Source organism: Abramis brama (assembly GCF_963993115.1).
Source record: "Abramis brama genome assembly, chromosome: 2".
In the NCBI taxonomy this organism is placed as follows: Eukaryota; Metazoa; Chordata; class Actinopteri; order Cypriniformes; family Leuciscidae; genus Abramis; species Abramis brama.
In genome coordinates this window covers 60,592,565-60,613,528 of record NC_139964.1, presented here as the reverse complement: position 1 = coordinate 60,613,528, position 20,964 = coordinate 60,592,565, and the positions used below count along the sequence as shown (strand labels likewise).

At 41.2% G+C, this 20,964-nt stretch overlaps 1 protein-coding gene across 1 annotated transcript; it reads left to right on the top strand.

Moving 5' to 3' along the window:
* Window positions 1-3: 3 nt before the first annotated feature.
* hapstr1b (HUWE1 associated protein modifying stress responses b) lies at window positions 4-7,233 on the top strand. The gene is made up of 4 exons (XM_084095402.1): window positions 4-413; window positions 1,576-1,656; window positions 5,491-5,766; window positions 6,108-7,233. The coding sequence occupies exons 1-4, from the start codon at window positions 218-220 to the stop codon at window positions 6,347-6,349; spliced, it is 795 nt and encodes a 264-aa protein (XP_083951528.1). The 5' UTR covers window positions 4-217; the 3' UTR covers window positions 6,350-7,233.
* Window positions 7,234-20,964: the final 13,731 nt, after the last annotated feature.

Below are 20,964 nucleotides of genomic sequence, written 5' to 3'. Positions count from 1 at the left end.
TGAGGGCGGGGTTTGTGTGTCGGCAACGTTAAGTTGTTTTCATCGACTGTGTGGCGGAGAAGTGCAAGCACCGTTCGCTATGCAGACGTAAACTAACAGCTGTCGATGAGGCCGCCGCCGACGACAAACGACTACGTCCGGGTTTAATCGCCGCGGAGAGTTGTTTAAGCGAACGTTAGAGCATTACAGCAGCGGTTTTAGTGTTTTTTTCGTGGCCATGGAGGAGAAGAAGGAGGAGGGGGAAGCGGAGATCCAGGAACACGGACCCGAGCACTGGTTCTCCAAATGGGAGCGGCAGTGCCTAGCCGAGGCCGAGCAGGAGGAACCGAGCGAGGAGGAGACCGAGCAGAGCCAACAAAAACTTTGGCATCTCTTCCAGAACTCAGCCACTGCCGTCGCTCAACTGTATAAAGGTGCGATATGTATAATAAAAACTCACCGAGAGCTAGCCAAGCTAACTCTGACACTGGCAAACAAAGGAGACTAACTCATAAACTCAACGGATAGCCACCAAATTAAATCTAACAAGATCTAATTAAGACGTCGAGGGGTTATTTTATAATGAAATACACACATTTAGTGCTTAATTAGTATAATTTCGCCTTTTGTTTGGCTGGTTTGAAGGCCGGTGGCGTTTACAGATTAGCATTGATGCTAAGTGGCAGACTAGCAACGTAAACTGACACACAAATCAGTTTCTGTAAGGAAATGTCATCTATTGTCCGTCTTTATTTATTATTAAAACTAGGCACAGTACATTTAAACGTGTTTTGTGAATTTTTTTTATATTTAAAGCTTCACCCAGCTGGTTGTCTATCAGCGAAACAAAATGGCGAAGTGCAGGGAGGAGTTCATCTGATGAAAATAACGATTTGTGATCGAAATCTCATCTGTTATGAACTCAAACGCCATATATGTAGACGAAAAGATATAGGAATACAAACTGTGATGAACGGATGAAAACGTGTAAAAAAAATTGAACAACAATAATAGTATGCGAAACAAAATGGCGAAGGCAGGATTAGCAGGCTAAGTTCAACGATTGTGCGTTATTGTTTCAGGGCTGTGTTGTTTTTGTTGATATCGGTTATTAAATCAATGAAACACTATAAAGCTAGTTTAAATATACAGCACGCCATGCTTTCATACACAAAGTTCTGATTTGGACAACACTGTACAATAAGATAAACTAAAGCTACACAACAAAATGGCGTAGAGTCCACTTGCTACATATCAAATTTAGACGTCGTCTAATTAATGGCTGTGTCTAAAAACATAGAGAGCTGCTTATGTAGACCCCACTTATGGTCATCATACACGCTTTTAGAACATTCCAAGCGTGCTTATGGTGTCCAAAAGTGCTGTTTAAGTAGGCAGCTCACTATCTTATGACACACAGCCACAGTGCGAGAGTCTGTAAAGGTGCTAAATGTGAACCTGATGGTGGTGTAGTTGTCTTGGTATTTTCTTGTTTTTTTTTTTAAACAGTGGGTAAATGTGTATTATATGAATGGGAAATGATGAATCTCCACTTGCAACGTAAACATTTCCTGTCCTGTCTGATCACTCCCTCAGATAGAGTATGTCAACAACAGGGGCGTTCTTTGTGGGTTCCCTTTCAAAATGCTGCAACTGCCGTCACTAACCTATACAAAGGTAAGTTGAGAAACCTTTCATGAACAGTTTTGCATTTTACACGACTACAGCCTAATGCATACTTCGGTTTTTATGCATATGCCAGAGTGTGCGTACAGTGTGTGTCATATAGTCTCATTAGCATAGTGTGTACTTGCTGTACACATGTAGGTAGGCATACTGAACGCATGTACAGCCAGATTTTCCTTAACATGCGTACTCTGTAGACTCAGCTCGCAATGCACCTTGAATTTTTTGCACTAATTAAATTGGTCCAGTGTAGTGTTGCCACCTTGTGGACATTTCATTTTTTAGTCAAAAAGAAACAGAGGAGATGGAACAACAAACTACTGGAGACGGCATCAACAAAGTTGACAAGTGCTTGTTTGTGGGGATTAAAGCATTAAAGCAGTCTTTTCTTCCCTATTGTGATGTATATGCGAGTAAAATGGCTTCTCGAACATGAATGTTTGCTATTGCTGTGATGCCATGTGAGTGACAGGTTGTCCCGTCATCAGAGAAGAGATGTCGCTGCAAGTGGGAGGGGAAGTTATTTTCATTAAAGATTTCAATGGCACATGAATAATGTGTGCATAGAAAAATAATTTATTATAAATACTGCAATATTCCATAAAAAAACAAGAATTGTCTATTTAGATTTTTTTGGTGACTTTAAAGGATACCTGCAACTGTAGTTTAAAAGAGTACAAAGACATTTTTTGGTCCTACCTTCTAGAGAGAAATGGCACAGACACTGGACAAGGATGAAGTGCACTACGTGTTCACATCCAAAATGAGGTATACTATGGGCTTTCGTATGTGAACTACAGTTGATTGGAATTTACTGCATTAGTATTGTTTTGTTTCAACAAATTCCTGTTTTTAAATGAATCTGTTGAATGACTACATAAATGTTCTTAAGAAAAAAAACATTGGTGTGCATCTTGACAAAAAAAAAAAAAAAATGGCACTGACATATTTTAAGATATGTCAGTGCAAGTTGCTTTCAGTTAAGACAGCTCAAACGTGCATTTTATTCTGGGACTTTAGGCTTAAGTCCTGTCTGTGAAACCTTGTAGATTATCTACAAATAATCTACACGTGTTAGTCTTTCACTTAAGAAAATAATTAATTCCAGAGAAAAACTATAGCACAAACCAATAGCATTTAACTCCAGGGTGTAAGGAGGAATGTCATTGGTTGGCATTCTGAACAAAATGTCCCCTTCACAGAGTCAGTGTGTTGAGTAAATTGAAAAAAGAAAAAATCACTTAAGTTACACTTGTTTCAGTAGGTGGCAAAAAGCATCTTGTTTGTGTTATAAAAGATCTGGAATGACACTGAACAGACGAAGCACTTATTTCATGATTGAGCAGAGCTGCTGACTGAGTGAAAAAGATGTTGTTTGCTCAGTTTATGTAAGTCAGTCTCGTTTACAACAAAGATAGAAAGAGGATGAAAGGGTTTGGCTGTGAATCACTTTTCTAATAAATTGGTCAAGTTAGAAATTCAATGCCTCATTCACAGCACAAATAAGATGCTTTTTGCAATCTGCTGTTTTTACAGTCATTAGCCCTATTCAAACTGTAATTATTTGTCATGGGGACGCAAGGTATTTTCAGCATTTACAGGGGCTAGTCTGATTTTATTGCCATCCAATGCAGAAAGTCAGAGTTTTTCCTCCCACCACCCGTGTAAAAAAAAAAACAAGGACAAACACCAAGATCATGTGGTAATTTAATTGCCGTCTGAGTTTATAAGAAGAAATACCGTACGATAACTGTTGCGCTTTGGATGCATTTTAAAGATGTAGTCTACACTTTTATTACTGAAATGCTGGAAAAACAATATTTCATATCACCGCTTAAAGGAGAAAGAGAAAAGCAAGTAAACAGTTGAAATGGGCCGTTATGGCAGCAATTATATATTAAAAATATAAACCTAGCAGCTTTATGTTTACCTCATGTAAATAATAGGCTGTATTAACTTATTTCTGATAATTTCCACATTTTTAAAATGACCCATCATTTTGAGATAAAATACAATACAGAAAACCATTTTAACTACAGCGCATCTATCTTTAGGTTAAATAATCAAATAATAAATAGGATATTAGCGCATTCCCGGGTTCGTAGGATCACAAAACTCGCTCCTCCACCATTAATAAATGCCATCCGAATGCACGTGACATGCAAATTTATTTTTACAGACATCCACATGAGAAACAATTACCATCTGAATAGGGCTAGAAGAATCTAGATTTTTACTGGATAACTCCTGCTTGCCCATTATTTACGCGGAAGCGATAAATAATCCCGTATTATAAATTAAGGCCAGACAAGTAATTTGTTGAGGTCAGTTTGTAAATAAAGACTACGCGCCTGCGCACACATATTCAAACGCGCAGACTGAACACGTAATACACATGGGCATGCTCTCAGCGTTTTTGAAGTTTGTGCATAGATAACCTTTTTTTCAAAATGTTTCATGGCTTGCACCTTGAAACCTATTTTAAGGTTTGCGATCTCGAGCCACCCGGCACTGTTTTGTGCAAATTGTGCATTAAGGGTTTTCTGTTAGAACGGTGTCGTGTTAAGTTAATAACGGAAGTGAATCAGTCATTTCTAGATAACTTTATTCTAGAGCTGCTGTAAAGCCAAAACAATCTGTTGCTTTAATTTCCTATTATCACTGTATAAAGCTGCTTTGAAACAATCTGTATTGTTAAAAGCGCTATATAAATGGTTACTTGACTTGACATAAAAATAATTGGTTGTTCATATGTTTTGAGACTAGAAACAATATGGCTGACAGCAGTTATTAAAATCATATTGGTTTACTCCTCTTCCTAGAATCTGTCTGATTGTAATAGTGGAAATGTGATTCACAGCCCTAAAGTAGTTGTGTATTAGACTGCAGTTATGAGACCCACCATGGGCCATGAGTCTGCTAGTGAAACTTGAGTCATCATTCAGAAGTTACTTTAGTTGGGGTAATGAAAGATGATGAGGTGGGGAGGATGTCAGATGTGTCATGTGGATGATTTGAGTCACGTCATTAGGAGCTGTCAGGAATAGGGAGGTGTTTGTGTGTTCAGTTTACTGGAGATCAGATCACATATATCAACTAATTAGCAAGATGGCTATTGTTAGAAGTTTTCAAAGCATATAGGATGTGATCAGTTCAAGTTTGATCACCGCCTTTACATGTTCTTTTCTTATCTATCAAAAGTTCAGTGTGCAATTTCACATTGTGAACTTTGACTGAACCAGAAATGGTTAAGTCCAAGTGTATTTTCTAAAACCTCCCATTTTTCTTTATAAACTCCTCGGTGAGATTTAATCATCTCTTGAATCATTTCATGCACCTCATCTCAAGGTTTTGTAAGCGTAAAATGCATTTCAGTCTGATTCCTGCCTGGCAATGGAAAACCTCTCTATTGAAACAAATCTTCATGCCTGCCAGTTTTGGTTGAGGCAGTTTATTTGTTGCCTATAATGGATTGAAAATAATAGATTGAAGAACAGTGGCTGCCGTTCCTGAGGAGAGATGATGTTGCTGTTCTGGCAGAACGAAAATGTATGGTGTTATGCAATTGCTTTGGAAGTTAATGTAACATTTACATAATTACATTATTAAAAGCTTCTTATTGTAATCATTACCAATAATTCACCTGCTGTTCAGTTTCTCCTTCACATCAAATATGATGCCAAATTAAAAATTCTAAGAAGAGCTTTTGATATCAGATTGTTAAATGAGACATCATTGGGCATAAATCACCACGAGACATTGATGCAGCTGGGCTGATTCCTCACATACATAAGAAATGCTCATGCTTTTTTTGCCATCTTCCAGAGAGTGTTGATGCCCATCAGCGGAGTTATGAGCTGGGTATTCAGATCGGTCATCAGAGACGAAACAAAGATGTCCTGGCGTGGGTGAAGAAAAGGAGGCGGACTATTCGGCGTGAGGATCTTATCAGCTTTCTCTGTGGTAAAGCCCCACCGCCACGTAGCTCCAGGGCTCCACCAAGACTTGCAATGGTGTCACCAAGCCGACCCACGTCCTCAGAGACGAGTTCATCTGTAGAAACAGACCTGCAGCCTTTCAGGGAGGCCATTGCTCTGCATGGTGAGTGTTGCCTGACGACAGTGCTTAGATTTATAATGCGTCTGTCCATCTAAACACACATTTTTCAGGCAAAAAAAAAAACGTTTGCATTGTACAGTAGAGAAATGTGTCTTATGACATTCTTTGAAGCGTATAATATAAAGTGCTCCCTTGCTTTGGGCAGTTTGAGTTGTACACTTCCACTCCAGCTTGCTCTATGGCCACTGGTATCGTTAAAATGGAATTTTTTTCTCTCTCACAGAAATAGTACTGCAAAATGTCCCTGAAGGTTTTGCCTTTTTTTTCCGTCTTGATGGAAAAAGTATATTTCATATGTTTTCCTACCTCTGTGTGTGTTACAGGTCTGAGCGGAGCCATGGCGAGTATCAGTATGCGCTCTGGAGCCCCGGGTTCACCCACACACCTGAGCGCTAGCTCCGCCCCCAGCCGCCGCAGAAACGGCCTCCACGACGTGGACCTCAACACTTTCATTGCTGAAGAGATGGCGCTCCACCTCGACAACGGAACTCGGAAACGAAGCTCCGCCCAGTGCAATGATGTCATAACAGACTCGCCCACTCACAAACGCAATAGGATGATCTGAGCTCTTAAGAAAAAGAAAACGACAACAACAGCGAAAAAAATGCCACTCCTCAGTCATCCTCCCATCTTTATTCAGACCAGGAAATAAAAGCAGCCAATAACAGTGCTCACCACAGCCCAGCACATTCTCTGATTGGTCTACAGAGCCCAGTTGAGGTCATCGGTGGGGGACGGGGAACGGTGTTCAGTGCAGAGGCCTAAGTGCCCTTCCATAGGATCCTGTTGACAAACACACAACTCTCATTCACTATATTGCTGTGTGAGTTGATTGTGTGCGTGTATGGCTGTGTTACGGCTGAACTGAGAGGTTATCGAACGCAAGAACAACATTTTTGTGTGCATGTTCGCAACATAATGAGCAATGTCTGTATGACTGTATACAAGTACTTGATGTGTGCGAGTGAACGACTGATGGGTTTTGTGTTAGAGTGTTTGTGTGTGTGTGTGGTACCTGCCTCTTCCTCCAGCACCTGTCACTGCCCCAGCTTTCAGTTACCACGCTGCGGCTTTGAAAAGCAACAAATGTTTTATTTTAATGTTATTGACAATGTTATTCATGATTTTTTTGCCTTCTCTTAATTCTGCTCTAGCAGCAGGCACAAGTGCTGTGATAGCCATACTTCCGCTGTCATGCACATCTCTCAATCACTTATTTTTCTTCAATAATTTCCATCTTTTTTTTTCATTCATCCTCTTTCGTCACTCTTCCCCAGCACCTTTGTCTCCAGTGTAACATTATGTAATGTAAATACCTGTAGGTGCTGACATAGACTTGTGGTACATATTGTAAAAAAAAAAAAAAAAAAAAAAAGCTGTGCAGAGACCATTGAATTGTTAATGTACAATAATGATTCTTGCATTAAAGAAATCAAGCTTTTAACTATCTCTTTTTCTGCTGCCTTTGTCATCTGAGTCATTGCATATTCACTTTTGCGAGCACATAATATTTTAATCCTTAAATTGGATTAATGTCAATGTATGAAATGCACATTCTGTTGTGTCCAATCAAAAGTACAATCTGTTACTGTTCCTTTGACAATCTGTGAACAACAGCTGTTAATAACAATGCTTTCAAAATGATTGCCTGTGCCCATGTGTTCAGCTGTGTTTGAACACTGAACGAATGTGCTTTGGAGATGCCACAGCCCTACAATGCTAGCTACAATCCAACAAGTTTTGGTTTTGACACTGATTGTCATGTCTAACATTAAGGGCAGCTAAAATGGTTGTGGAGAACAGTATAAAGCTATGAACTGTGTGGAGAGGAGGAATCAAATGTCAAAATAGTGACAATTCTCTAGAGCTTCAGCTTCTCTCTCTTTGTGTGTGTGTGTGTGTTAGGCAGGTGACAGCATGTCAAGTGGTGTCAGCAGTGCTATGCTCCTTGCAAAACTTTTTTAAACCATGTTTTTCAAATCTCTTTGTAGTTACATACTGTATGTAGTTTTTGCAAATGCATCTAATATTACCTAAAAAAACATGTCAGAACAACAGGGTCATTCAAATTGTAACAACTTATGTCGTTTCTAAACTTTAAAGATGAAAAACTGGGATTATTTTATTTTATTGTATGAACAAAAAAAAAAAATTCTCAGAACAACTTCAATATTATAAAAATAGTAACAAAGATTTATAACAAAATGACAAGATTCAATATGAAATGTGCTATTTTCAAGCGTTCGTGTCAGTCAGATGCGAAACCTTTCAGTAAACCAATGGATTCAATGGACCTTATTCAGAGCAGCGCCATGACAGGTATGAAAGCGACGCTGTGAGGGATAGACGTACTGTGTTTGTTTCAATGGCATCGGCTATATAAAGCTCCTAGATCACTAGGCTATAATTTTCCACAGTTTGTGTGGAGTTTTTTTGTCCACTGAAATTTAAGATATTTTGCAGTGTTTTGTCAGTAGAACAATTCAAAAACTCATTAAATAACTGTACAGCACACTGAAGAGATGTCTATCCTCCACAGCCTCGCGCTTTTATTACAGTTAAAAAGAAAAGATGGCGCTGCTGTGAATAAGGTCTATTGATATGAGGTGTACGACCTACACCTTAAAGCTGTATGACTTCAGAAGACTTGTAATTAGACTAGCTTATTTTTATTGTGATTTTGCGACTTGAAATCTTCAGCGACCATTCGATGTCAATACATTCTAGTATAACCGAGGATGTTCTTCAAAATGTCGTCTTTTGTGTTCCACAGAATAAAGAAAACCATACAGGTGAGGGTGAAACGAGTTTTTATTTTTAGGTGAGTATCCCTTTAAAAATGTTCTTATATTCAAAACAGCTTTTTTTTCTTTTATGTTTTGTTGAACCCGTTTTACCCCTTCCTCGCTCGTCATCATTTTGGTACATAATTCCTCCCTCTTTCTCACGCGGAACCTGTTGTTTCATTGATAAAAATAAGCGTTCACACTTCGCGTGTGCGCGCTTCAGGGGTGTAACGAACAGCTATTTCTATGGTAACAGTCCGCCGCTCTCAGTACAATGTCATCGGCTCCGCATTCCTTTACGCTGCTGTCCTCCGAATCATCTTCGTTTCTCTGTAAAGAGAGGACCGTGAGCCCATCACCATAGCAACACGTTACATATCTAGAAGTAATATTTATCCTTCATAGCGATGAGAAACTGAGGCTTTTTTATATTTTGCTGCGTAATGTTGACCAGTCACCACTAGGGGGCAGCAGTTAACAACACAAAGAAGCGTGACGGCGAGAGCATGAAAAATCCAATCCGTCAAAAACACAAATTGCCCTTGCAGATCGCGTCTTGTCGACATAGACTGTGTGTAAATGAGGTAACCGCATCTTTTGAAAGTAGTTTTGGCAAAAAAGGTGAATGCAAGGTGGTTTTCTGTCTCTTTGGAGATAAATAAGAGAGGGAGGGGGATAAATTTCTGTAAAGAAGATGAGCTCACTGGTGCTGTGCTGAATGATGAGAAAAATCACAAACAAAGCCTTATGAGTGGGTAGAGGGAGAACGAGAGAGAGAGAAGGAAAGAGAGAGAAAAGTAGAAAATAGGCCTAATTGTGCATTGTAGAAGCCTGTCTATAATGCACATCAAATGCTTAATAATGCACACCAAAAAAATGAAAATTGTGTCATCATCTACTCACCCTCATGCCATTCTAAACCTGTATCATTTTCTTCTGTTGAACACAAAAGGAGATGTTAGGCAGAATATAATGAAAAGAACAGCTATTATTATTTTTTACAATGGAAGTGAATGGGGACTGAGGCTGTCAAGCCCAGTATTTAAATCAGATTTTAGTGCTGTCATGTAGATTTTATGCAAAATCTAATTAGATTCTGTTCATCACACTAATTTATCATTTGAAAATATCAATATTCAAGTTATATGAACTACTTTCATTGTGCAAGCAGCATTTTTGTAAAATTTGGAGCATGACATGCAGCTCCATTCCCCATTCACATTCATTGTATACAAAATATAAATTTTGGTGACACATTATTTTAATCTTTCCTTTTATACATTTAAGTACTGATTAATATAATTAACTACACGTACTTGGGAATGGGGTTTTGTTTAAGGTTACTTTCTTGTAGCTAAGGGTGTAAGGGTTGTAATGACCAAATTCTTATTTCACGATATGAACATTTTTATTTCACGATAACATGATAAATATATATCACGATATAGTAATTTTGTGTTATTTTATCTCATTTCTGTTATTAAAAATAAGAAAAAAGATGTCCTTGTTACAGTGTAATTATACATTTATGTACTGAGTAATATTAATTAACTTTGTGTACTTTGTGTACATAATTTATAGTTATTACTATAGTAACTATGTAACAAGTTAACAAGGAAATAAAGTGTTACCATTTATCTTGTTAACGATAAGTCAAGAGCAGTAAGTTATTTTCTCTTTTGTTTGATTCAGTGACAAACGTGATTTTAATGACCAGAGCGCATTAAAAGTGTCCTTTTTTTCAGTTGAAAACGGTGTTGTGTAAGTTAATAACTAAGGATTTTACAACGGAAATGAATCAATTAAAAACTTACTTAAGCTAGACAATGACTTTCTTCTAGAGCTGCTACAGCCAAAACAATCTTTGTTGCATTCATTTCCTATTATCACTGTAAAGCTGCTTTGAAACAATCTGTATTGTAAAAAGAGCTATATAAATGAAGGTGACTTGACTTGTTATATATTTACATACCGTGATATAAATGATATAGCAACATTTTATACCGTGGTAACGATCATTTCAGCATGATATCGTCATGCTCCCCCAGAAGTGTTGTAGTGCTCAGTCTTAAGACCATTTTTTCAAAGTCTTGGTCTTAATTAATGTGATTTGACATCAAACTTACTGCTTAAAATGCAATCAATAAATTATTTCTAATGTGATTTCTTATGTTACTGTTGTGTTGGGTTAGAAATCAATGCAGATTTGTCTCAAAAAAGTAAAATTCCCAAAATTCATTCAAATGCCCCACAAATTCAAGATTTGATTGCAAAAAAGAGATGTTGTTTTTTTATATTATAACATAAGCAATATCACAAGAGCAAGAGAGCTTGTTTCACGAATATGAGCATGATTGCAGAAGTAATATTGATTTTATACAAATGTTCAATAAACAAGAAATTAATATTAAGTGACTTACATTTTAGACAATTTTAGTCGCTATTTCGACAACGAGTATAGTTCCAAAAAAATCCATAGCAGAACTTTAATGCGTTTCCGAGCAACACGCTGCAGCATTTCTTTACTGAATGAATCGGCTGTTTTGAACAAATTCCTTGAATAAATGATTGACTCACTCATTAAGTGTTTTGTCGCCACCTACTGGCGGTTTCAGTTTCATATTTAAAAGTAGGCCTATCATTTTGTTTTTCCATCATATTTCTATATTCAAAATGTTATTTTAAAACATAAATCTCAACATTATTTATGCAGGTCTAATTGTACCAATTCAGATGCAACTTCTGTGCCACCTCTGCAACAAAGTTTAATTGTATTGTTAGTGATTTGATTGGTAACCGCTCAGGTAATTTCTCAGACAGTAGATATGGATCTTTTAGATGATTTTGAGGAGTGCTGGTCTGGTCTTGTTCTTGACTCGGTCTCACCCTGCCTCGCTGGTCTTGTCTTGGTCTCAACACACTCTCGTCTTGGTCTCAAGTTTAGGTGGTCTTGACTACAACATTACTGCCCGTCCTTCTTGTAATTGTGCGTATTTTACTGTTAATATAGTGAGTACATGTAACAACGATGATTTTGTCTATTTTTGGATTTGGAATATTTGGAGTAATGTGATATTACTTTTATCTGGCCTCCTGTTTCTCCCTTCCTCTTTCTCTCTCCCACCCATAGTTCTCTGGTCCACCTTGGTTGTGTTCCACTTGCAAACACACAAACACTTTGGTCCCTCTCATGTACTGAATGGTCTGTGAGACCCAGCCCCGGAGCGCCTTCGAAATATTATTACTTCTGTCTAAGGGCAACTCTGTCTGCGGCTCCATCTCTGCCACACACACAGAGTGTGACCCCGAGGCTGCTTCTGTGAAATTACTTGCATCTCAGAAACACCTCAGAGTGAACAAAAGCCTATTTTTATCACCAGAATCTTTGCGAGTGTCCCTACCTGTTCGAGCGATGCCTTCTTAGACAGCATCTTGTAACTCTGCGTTCATGTTGACAAGTCAACAGGAAATCAAAATGGAATATTTACTTCCACATTACATGTTCCTGATCATATTGTGCACAATTCATCAATGCATGTATTTTCAAATCACTGGCTCCGCCTCTGAAATTATTTTCCTTTCCAGATGATGTCATCTAGGCCCAGTAGGGGCGGGGCCAATGATGTCAACCAATAATCAAATACCTTGACATTGTTTTAGGCCTGTGGTTTTTATTTCTACATTTTCTGTTTTTGTTTTAATTTTAGTTAAAAGTTATAGATAATTTAGCCGCGTTTCCACCGCAGGAACTTTCCCCAGGAACTAGGAACTTTGGGCTGGTACTCGATGTGTTTACACCGCAGGAACCAGGGTCTAAATGAAGTTCCGGGTAAATATTTCCCCCTCCGATAGTCCCTGCTCACGAGGTAGAACTTTTTCAAAGTTCAGGAACTTTCAGGGGTGGGACTTGTGCGCTGCACAAGCTGATTGGTTGTGTTCACGCTGCATTTTGGTTGGATGACGCCACGCAGCATTTTATTTATTTTTAACCTCCCTTTTTAAAAAAATCTATTGCGGTTTGTGTCGTGGCTTCATGCAGTAAGAGTTGTCTGTCTGCAAATATGGAATTTAATAAAAAAAAACTGGTGGACTGGCGTCGAGTTTCAGGCTTTATTTTGTGGAAGAGGAAACTTTCTGCGCGTTCATCCCAGCCATCTCACGGTCAATGTCCGCAATAGCTGATAACATACAAATTTTATATCTAACGTCAGCATTACGAGCTTACTGAACACGCTTTATCAGTGCTCGTCTCTTTTCTGCCACAGCTTTTATTATTAAGTCATTATGTTTACACATTGTCATCTATTGCAAGGCACTCCAAACCATGTTATAAATTTACTATAACAGGATTGAAATAGCGCTTTGAGGTTAGTAACAAATTATGTCTGTCACTATTTATGATTGATAGACGGGGTTCAGGCTTTTTTTAAGCGTATTTGCGAAAGAGGAATTTTTTTGCGCGTTCGTCCCAGGCATCTCACAATAACTGATAACATACGTTGTCTAATTTTATACGCATACGAGTTTTCTTTAGTATCAGTGCTCGTCTATTTTGTTTTGTTAATTACCTTGTTAGTAAACCAATACATAACTGCAGCACAGTTTGAATCTCCTCCATACTTATTATAAATGTGGCGCTCAAAACTGATTATTGTCCGTCGCAGACTGGGAGGAGCAGTTGCGCGCAGTTTACCTTCCCGGTTTACTTTAGACCGCGGTGTAAACGCAGAAAGCCACCGGTCTGGGGCAAAAAAAGTTCCTGGGAAAAAAGTTCCTGGGACAAATTGTTCCGGGTAATTTCGGTGGAAACGCGGCTTTTGTTGTGTTTTTGTCAATATGTGTATTTCAGTTTTAGTTTATTTTAATATACACTGAACAAAATTATAAACGCAACACTTTTGTTTTTGCCCCCATTTTTCATGAGCTGAACTCAAAGATCTAAGACTTTTTCTATGCACACAAAAGGCCGTTTTTTCTCAAATATTGTTCACAAATCTGTCTAAATCTGTGTTAGTGAGCACTTCTCATTTGCCGAGATAATCCATCCACCTCACAAGTGTGGCATATCAAGATGCTGATTAGACAGCATGATTATTGCACAGGTGTGCCTTAGGCTGGCCACAATAAAAGGCCACTCTAAAATGTACAGTTTTACTGTGTTGGGGGGTTCCGGGGTGGATGAATGAAAAATGAGGGCAAAAACAAAAATGTTTGCGTTTATAATTTTGTCCAGTGTATTAAATGAAAATGAAAAACCTCCTCCCCCCTGTGGTGAAAATCAAGTTTTTAATGTTGTTTATAGGTTGCAACCAATCCTGTCAACGTGCGGGCGGGCGGGCTTTAGCATATAATTAATATGCAACGATGTTGTGATGAACTATATGCCTTTCTCCAATGACATTCTTCATATCGGTCTTCATGTTGAAGTTGTTCAAAGCATTTCTAAGGATGTTGATTTTTAGAAGGCAGCCGTCATGCTGAACGGGAACATGGTTTGTATAACATTAGCAACACATTATAAGCTGTTTGATAACGTAGTCAAGCAAAAGGCTAATCATATTAATTACCGTTATGTGTCCAACACTGTAGAAAGCGATACATAAAATGCATGACCATTCTGATGCATTGACAAGCCTGTATAATTCACTTTTCCACTCCTTCTGAATCAGTTTCTGGTTCAAACCAAGCGTGCCGCACAAGCCATGAAAAGTGAAGCCAAACCGTCTCGATCGCCCCCCGGTGGCTGGTCCTAGTATAGGTCATAAGCCCCGCCTCCCCGTGTTATTCAACGGGATGTGAGACCAACTAAACAATTAAATTACACTTCAAATATCGTTTTTCCAAAGGTGGTTTCTTTCATTTGCTGTCGTTTTTATCACGCTGATGTAAGTTCAAGTGTCTGTTTCAAAAATAAGTTGGTTTTTAGTTAGTTACGTGATGTGGTGGTGTAACGTCATGATTGACAGCTGTGATTGACAGGTTCTCTGAGCAAAGTAGTCACTGAAGCACCAACGGACATTTATTTTGGGATCTTCGGAGGACTGAGGAGATTGTATTTACTTTATTTTAACAAGCCTCTTGTCGTACTGCAATCAATTTTAAAAAAAGTGTGCAGAATGCACTCTCTCTGCGAGAGTGAGGGCGGAGCGTTGATTTTGCGGCTTTATTTCCTGCTCACTACTGCGCAGGTCTGGTCCCGAGATCTCTACTGCGCAGACTCAAGTTCCAATATGTCAGCGCCATATCGGGACACTGGCGGCTTCAGTTCTCATCAATGGAAGAGAGCGAAGGGGCGTCGTCCATCTTTTTTTACAGTCTATGGTTCAAACATATATGGCTAAATTTAACCAGTATTTCCACTTGCCGTTGTGCAGCATTTACTACAGTAAAGTTGACCGAGTGGATCAGGCATTATTCTGAGCTTGTGTGATTGAGTGGAGGCGGGGCTAATTTGCATATTCGTGAATCCGTATATACTAAATAAAGCAAGTTAAAAATTTTAGATAGATCATACCATAGATATAAGTAAAAATATTTGTAATCCTTATCCAGTATTACAAAAAAAATAAAAAACCTGAAAAAGGTCATGAGGCCACTGTTTTAGGTTATTGTTGTAGATAATGCAGTTTTTCTCAACTTTCAGTATCCAGTCCCGCTAGCCATTTTTTTCTCATTGAATTTTCCGTTTTACTTTTAATCCGTTTTACCGAATTTATGAAACTAAAATGGGTTATGAATATCTTTTACTTTAAACTGATTTTAGCATTAGTGATACTTCGCAAATATATTTTCACCACTCTACTCTCACCATATTTTTGAAAACCCCATCTGTTCTGTAGTATATTTTAGTTTTATTTCAATTTCCTATGCTTATCTCACATTCTTCTCAGATTTGACTAGTTTTATAACACCACAGAGAAGGCTTTCCTTATTCACAAGCAGATGATGAGAAACTCAGATTTGTCTGTTGTGGAGAGCAAAGACAAGCTTTTGCTCTTTCATGCACAGACTTCAATTACGCTGCACCCCATAAAGTGGATGAGCGGCTCTTTATCGATCAAAACATCTTATTATTTTTGTACATTTTTAAATCTTTTGCTAAAACTGATGGATACTTTCAGGCCACTCAGCAATGTTCTCTCTAACTTTCCTCTTCAATCTGGGTTAGACCAGCTGGCCAAGATACACACACACACACACACACACTATATAAGACGGTGAGCACTTATCAGAACGGACAGAATATATGCTAACTTTAGTTCATGTCTTGCATTCACTCACTCTTTTACTCTCGATCCCTCCCTCTCTCCCTCTATCTCTCTCCCTTTATCTCCCGCAGGGTGTGCTGTCTGGGATGAGGACTCTCACAGCAAGAACATTTTCTCTCTCTATCAATCTCTCTCTCTCACACACAGACACACACACACTCAGTCGCAGGACTCAGCATGGACCTATGCACTATTTTGAATAATATATGTTGACCGCAGGAGCAGCTCAAGAGAATCATCCTGTCTTTAGTAGGGTAGTAAATTTAGCAAGTCTGATCTCATGTGCTTTTGGGGCCACTGTGCGCTTCACGCTGACGTTCAGATGGTGTAAGCCGTTCACCGCAACTTTGAAATGAGATTTCTATAAAGATTCAGAGCCTTTATGGTCTTGATAGCAAGCTTTCTGATTAAATGTAGGTGTGTGTGGAGTGGAATAGTAAGATATCTCAAGGAAAATGTTGTTTGAGTCATAAAAACAGTGTATATGGCACATGTTGAAGGCTGCTGATGTTTTATAAGTGGCATTTCTAAGATGTTGTAACTCAGAATAATATTTCTTGCTTTACAGTAATATTACACCCAAACATGTCTCATTTATTTATTCTCCCTCACGTCTTTCCAAAATCAGATGCTGTGAAACACAAAAGGAGAACTACGCCTGTTTATTACTCATTGACGCCAAAAAACAATAACATTACATTTAAAAAAAAGATCATATGGACTACTTTTATGGTGCCTTTGTTTGTCCTTTTGGAGGATATAACTTCATTATAACTTAAAAATAAAGGTTCTTTAATGGAATATGATTCCATTAAGAACCTTTAACATTCATGGAACCTTTCCATTGCGCAAAATAGACAAAAGTTCATTTCACCAGTATTCCGCCAAAACAAAAGCTTGAAGATTTGAATGTTTGAAAGTGAAAAATTTAAGACATAAATATTGCTTGCAGTGTGAAATAAAAAAAAATCCTCATTAAATATTTTGTGTTGTTGTATTTTATACCCCTCCTTGAACTGCCACCTTAACGTGGTGGAGGGGTTTGAGTACCCGAATGACCCTAGGAGCTATGTTGTCCGGGGCTATATGCCCCTGGTAGGGTCTCCCAAGGCAAACAGGTCCTAGGCAACGGGTCAGACTAAGAGCGGTTCAGAACCCCCTTATGAAGAAATTTATTAGAGAATCGTGCGACAGTCGAAGGCGGGGGCCTCGACAGCCCGATCCCTGGACACGGAAACTAGCTCTAGGGACGTGGAACGTCACCTCGCTGGCGGGGAAGGAGCCTGAGATTGTGCGTGAGGTTGAGAGGTTCCGACTAGCGATAGTCGGGATCACCTCTACGCACAGCTTGGGCTCTGGAACCACACTCCTCGAGAGAGGATGGACTCTTCACCACTCTGGAGTTGCCCATGGTGAGAGGCGGCGGGCTGGTGTGGGTTTGCTTATAGTTCCCCAGCTCAGCTGCCATGTGTTGGAGTTTACCCCGGTGAACGAGAGGGTCGCTTCCCTGCGCCTTCGGGTCGGGGATAGGTCTCTCACTGTCATTTGTGCCTACGGGCCAAACGGCAGTGCAGAGTACCCGGCCTTCTTGGAGTCTCTGGGAGGGGTGCTGGAAAGTGCTCCGACTGGGGACTCCGTCGTTTTACTGGGGGACTTCAACGCCCACGTGGGCAACGACAGTGACACCTGGAGGGGCGTGATTGGGAGGAACGGCCCCCCTGATCTGAACCCGAGTGGTGTTCAGTTATTGGACTTCTGTGCTAGTTACAGCTTGTCCATAACGAACACCATGTTCAAGCATAAGGGTGTCCATCAGTACACGTGGCACCAGGACACCCTAGGCCGTAGGTCGATGATCGACTTTGTGGTCGTTTCATCTGACCTCCGGCCGTATGTCTTGGACACTCGGGTGAAGAGAGGGGCGGAGCTGTCAACTGATCACCACCTGGTGGTGAGTTGGATCCGATGGCGGGGGAGGAAGCTGGACAGACTCGGCAGACCCAAGCGTACTGTAAGGGTCTGCTGGGAACGTTTGGCCGAGTCTCCTGTCAGAGAGATCTTCAACTCCCACCTCCGGCGGAGCTTCGACCGGATCCCGAGGGAGGCTGGAGATATTGAGTCCGAGTGGACCATGTTCTCCACCTCCATTGTCGAAGCGGCCGCTCGGAGCTGTGGCCGTAAGGTCTCCGGTGCCTGTCGAGGCGGCAATCCCCGAACCCGGTGGTGGACACCGGAAGTAAGGGATGCCGTCAAGCTGAAGAAGGAGTCCTATCGGGCCTGGTTGGCTTGTGGGACTCCTGAGGCAGCTGACAGGTACCGGCAGGCCAAGCGGACTGCAGCCCGGGTGGTTGTGGAGGCAAAAACTCGGGCCTGGGAGGAGTTCGGTGAGGCCATGGAGAAGGACTATCGGCTGGCCTCGAAGAGATTCTGGCAAACTGTCCGGCGCCTCAGGAGAGGGAAGCAGTGCCCTACCAACGCTGTTTACAGTAGAGGTGGGGAGCTGTTGACCTCAACTGGGGATGTCGTTGGACGGTGGAAGGAATACTTCGAGGATCTCCTCAATCCCGCTGTCACGTCTTCCATTGAGGAAGCAGAGGCTGAGGGCTCAGAGGTGGACTCGTCCATCACCCAAGCTGAAGTCACCGAGGTAGTCAAGAAACTCCTCGGTGGCAAGGCACCGGGGGTGGATGAGATCTGCCCTGAGTACCTCAAGTCTCTGGATGTTGTGGGGCTGTCTTGGCTGACACGCCTCTGCAGCATCGCGTGGCAGTCGGGGACAGTGTCTCTGGGATGGCAGACCGGGGTGGTGGTCCCTCTTTTTAAGAAGGGGGACCGGAGGGTGTGTTCCAACTACAGGGGGATCACACTTCTCAGCCTCCCTGGGAAAGTCTATGCCAGGGTACTGGAGAGGAGAATCCGGCCGATAGTAGAACCTCGGATTCAGGAGGAACAGTGTGGTTTTCCTCCAGGCCGTGGAACACTGGACCAGCTCTATACCCTCTACAGGGTGCTGGAGGGTTCATGGGAGTTTGCCCAACCAGTCCACATGTGCTTTGTGGATTTGGAGAAGGCATTCGACTGTGTCCCTCGCGGCGGCCTGTGGAGGGTGCTCCGGGAATATAGGGTCCGGGGCCCTTTGCTAAGGGCTATCCGGTCCCTGTACGACCGAAGCAGGAGCTTGGTTCGTATTGCCAGCAGTAAGTCAGACTTGTTCCCGGTGCGTGTTGGACTCCGGCAGGGCTGCCCTTTGTCGCCGGTTCTGTTCATGATTTTTATGGACAGAATTTCTAGGCGCAGCCAGGGGCCGGAGGGTGTCAGGTTTGGTGACAACACGATTTCGTCTCTGCTCTTTGCGGATGATGTTGTCGTGTTGGCCTCATCAAGCCAGGACCTTCAGCATGCATTGGGACGGTTTGCAGCCGAGTGTGAAGCGGCTGGGATGAGAATCAGCACCTCCAAATCCGAGGCCATGGTCCTCAGTCGGAAAAGGGTGGCTTGCCCACTTCAGGTTGGTGGAGAGTTCCTGCCTCAAGTGGAGGAGTTTAAGTATCTTGGGGTTTTGTTCACGAGTGAGGGAAGGATGGAACGGGAGATTGACAGACGGATCGGTGCAGCTTCTGCAGTAATGCGGTCGATGTACCGGTCTGTCGTGGTGAAGAAAGAGATTTACCGGTCAATCTACGTTCATACTCTCACCTATGGTCATGAGCTGTGGGTCATGACCGAAAGGACAAGATCCCGGATACAGGCGGCCGAAATGAGCTTTCTCCGCAGGGTGGCTGGGCGATCCCTTAGAGATAGGGTGAGAAGCTCGGTCACTCGGGAGGAGCTCAGAGTAGAGCCGCTGCTCCTCCACATCGAGAGGGGTCAGCTGAGGTGGCTCGGGCATCTGTTCCGGATGCCTCCTGGACGCCTTCCCGGGAAGGTGTTCCGGGCGCGTCCCACTGGGAGGAGACCCCGGGGAAGACCTAGGACACGCTGGAGAGACTATGTCTCCCGGCTGGCCTGGGAACGCCTCGGTGTCCCCCCAAAAGAGCTGGAGGAAGTGTCTAGGGAGAGGGAAGTCTGGGGATCTCTGCTTAGACTGCTGCCCCCGCGACCCGGCCCCGGATAAGCGGAAGAAGATGGATGGATGGATGGATGGATGTATTTTATAGGACAGTTTACAATTTTATTTACAACAGTAATATATATTTATAAATATGTTTTAGTTTATTGTTAATTAGAGTTAAAACAACAACAACAATAATAAATATAGCTGCAAGCAGCAATACGGGGCCAAGCCCTGCAAGGCAGAGCAAGCAACAGCCGCTGTAGCGCAATGCGGAGCCAGAAGAGCAAAACATCAGAAATTTAATGTACATCAAGCACAGTAAGCACATCAATTACAGCAGCACAGCTAGCATTTAAGCACCAACAGCAGTGCAGAGCCGGAAGGAATTTAAATTATTATTTTATACACAATTTCAAAGTCACCCCACACTGGTCTCGAACCCACGACCACAATGGTTCGGGATTCATGACGCATGGTTGAACCACTTGCGCCACCCAGAGGACATGTTTTACAAAGCTGCAGAGGAGAGGCTTCAGTGTGTGAATGAGCACACAAAATCATGTTAACGAGATTAGCATGCTAAGCTAACTTAATGCTAATATAGCTTATGATGTGGTACATCCAATGCTGGCAAAATAGATATCCTCAGATTCGACATGACGCAAGGAATCGATAGACACCAATTTTATGATTTTGTGACAAACTGTTCACAAGTTACAGCCTCTGAACCAATTATGGGTTGACCTCATTAAGTTTGCGACATCATAACTTTTTTTTTCCAGTATAGCAAAAAAATCGGGGACAGTACTTTTATGCGGCTCAGTCCGAAGATCATTTGAGTACATGTTTGGACAAAATTAGACCAATTTTGAAGGAGGAGTAGCGAAAAAACTGTTTTACATTCACTCCAATATGGCGGCCAGTCACATTGTTGATAAATAACATATGAGATATCGTTGAAATCGGCATAAGCCAAGGAATATATTGACATAAAGAAATCAAATTTCAAGCAATGTTAGCAAAAGTTATAAGCGTTTTTTCAAAAAACAATGATATCTCTGGAACACTAGGT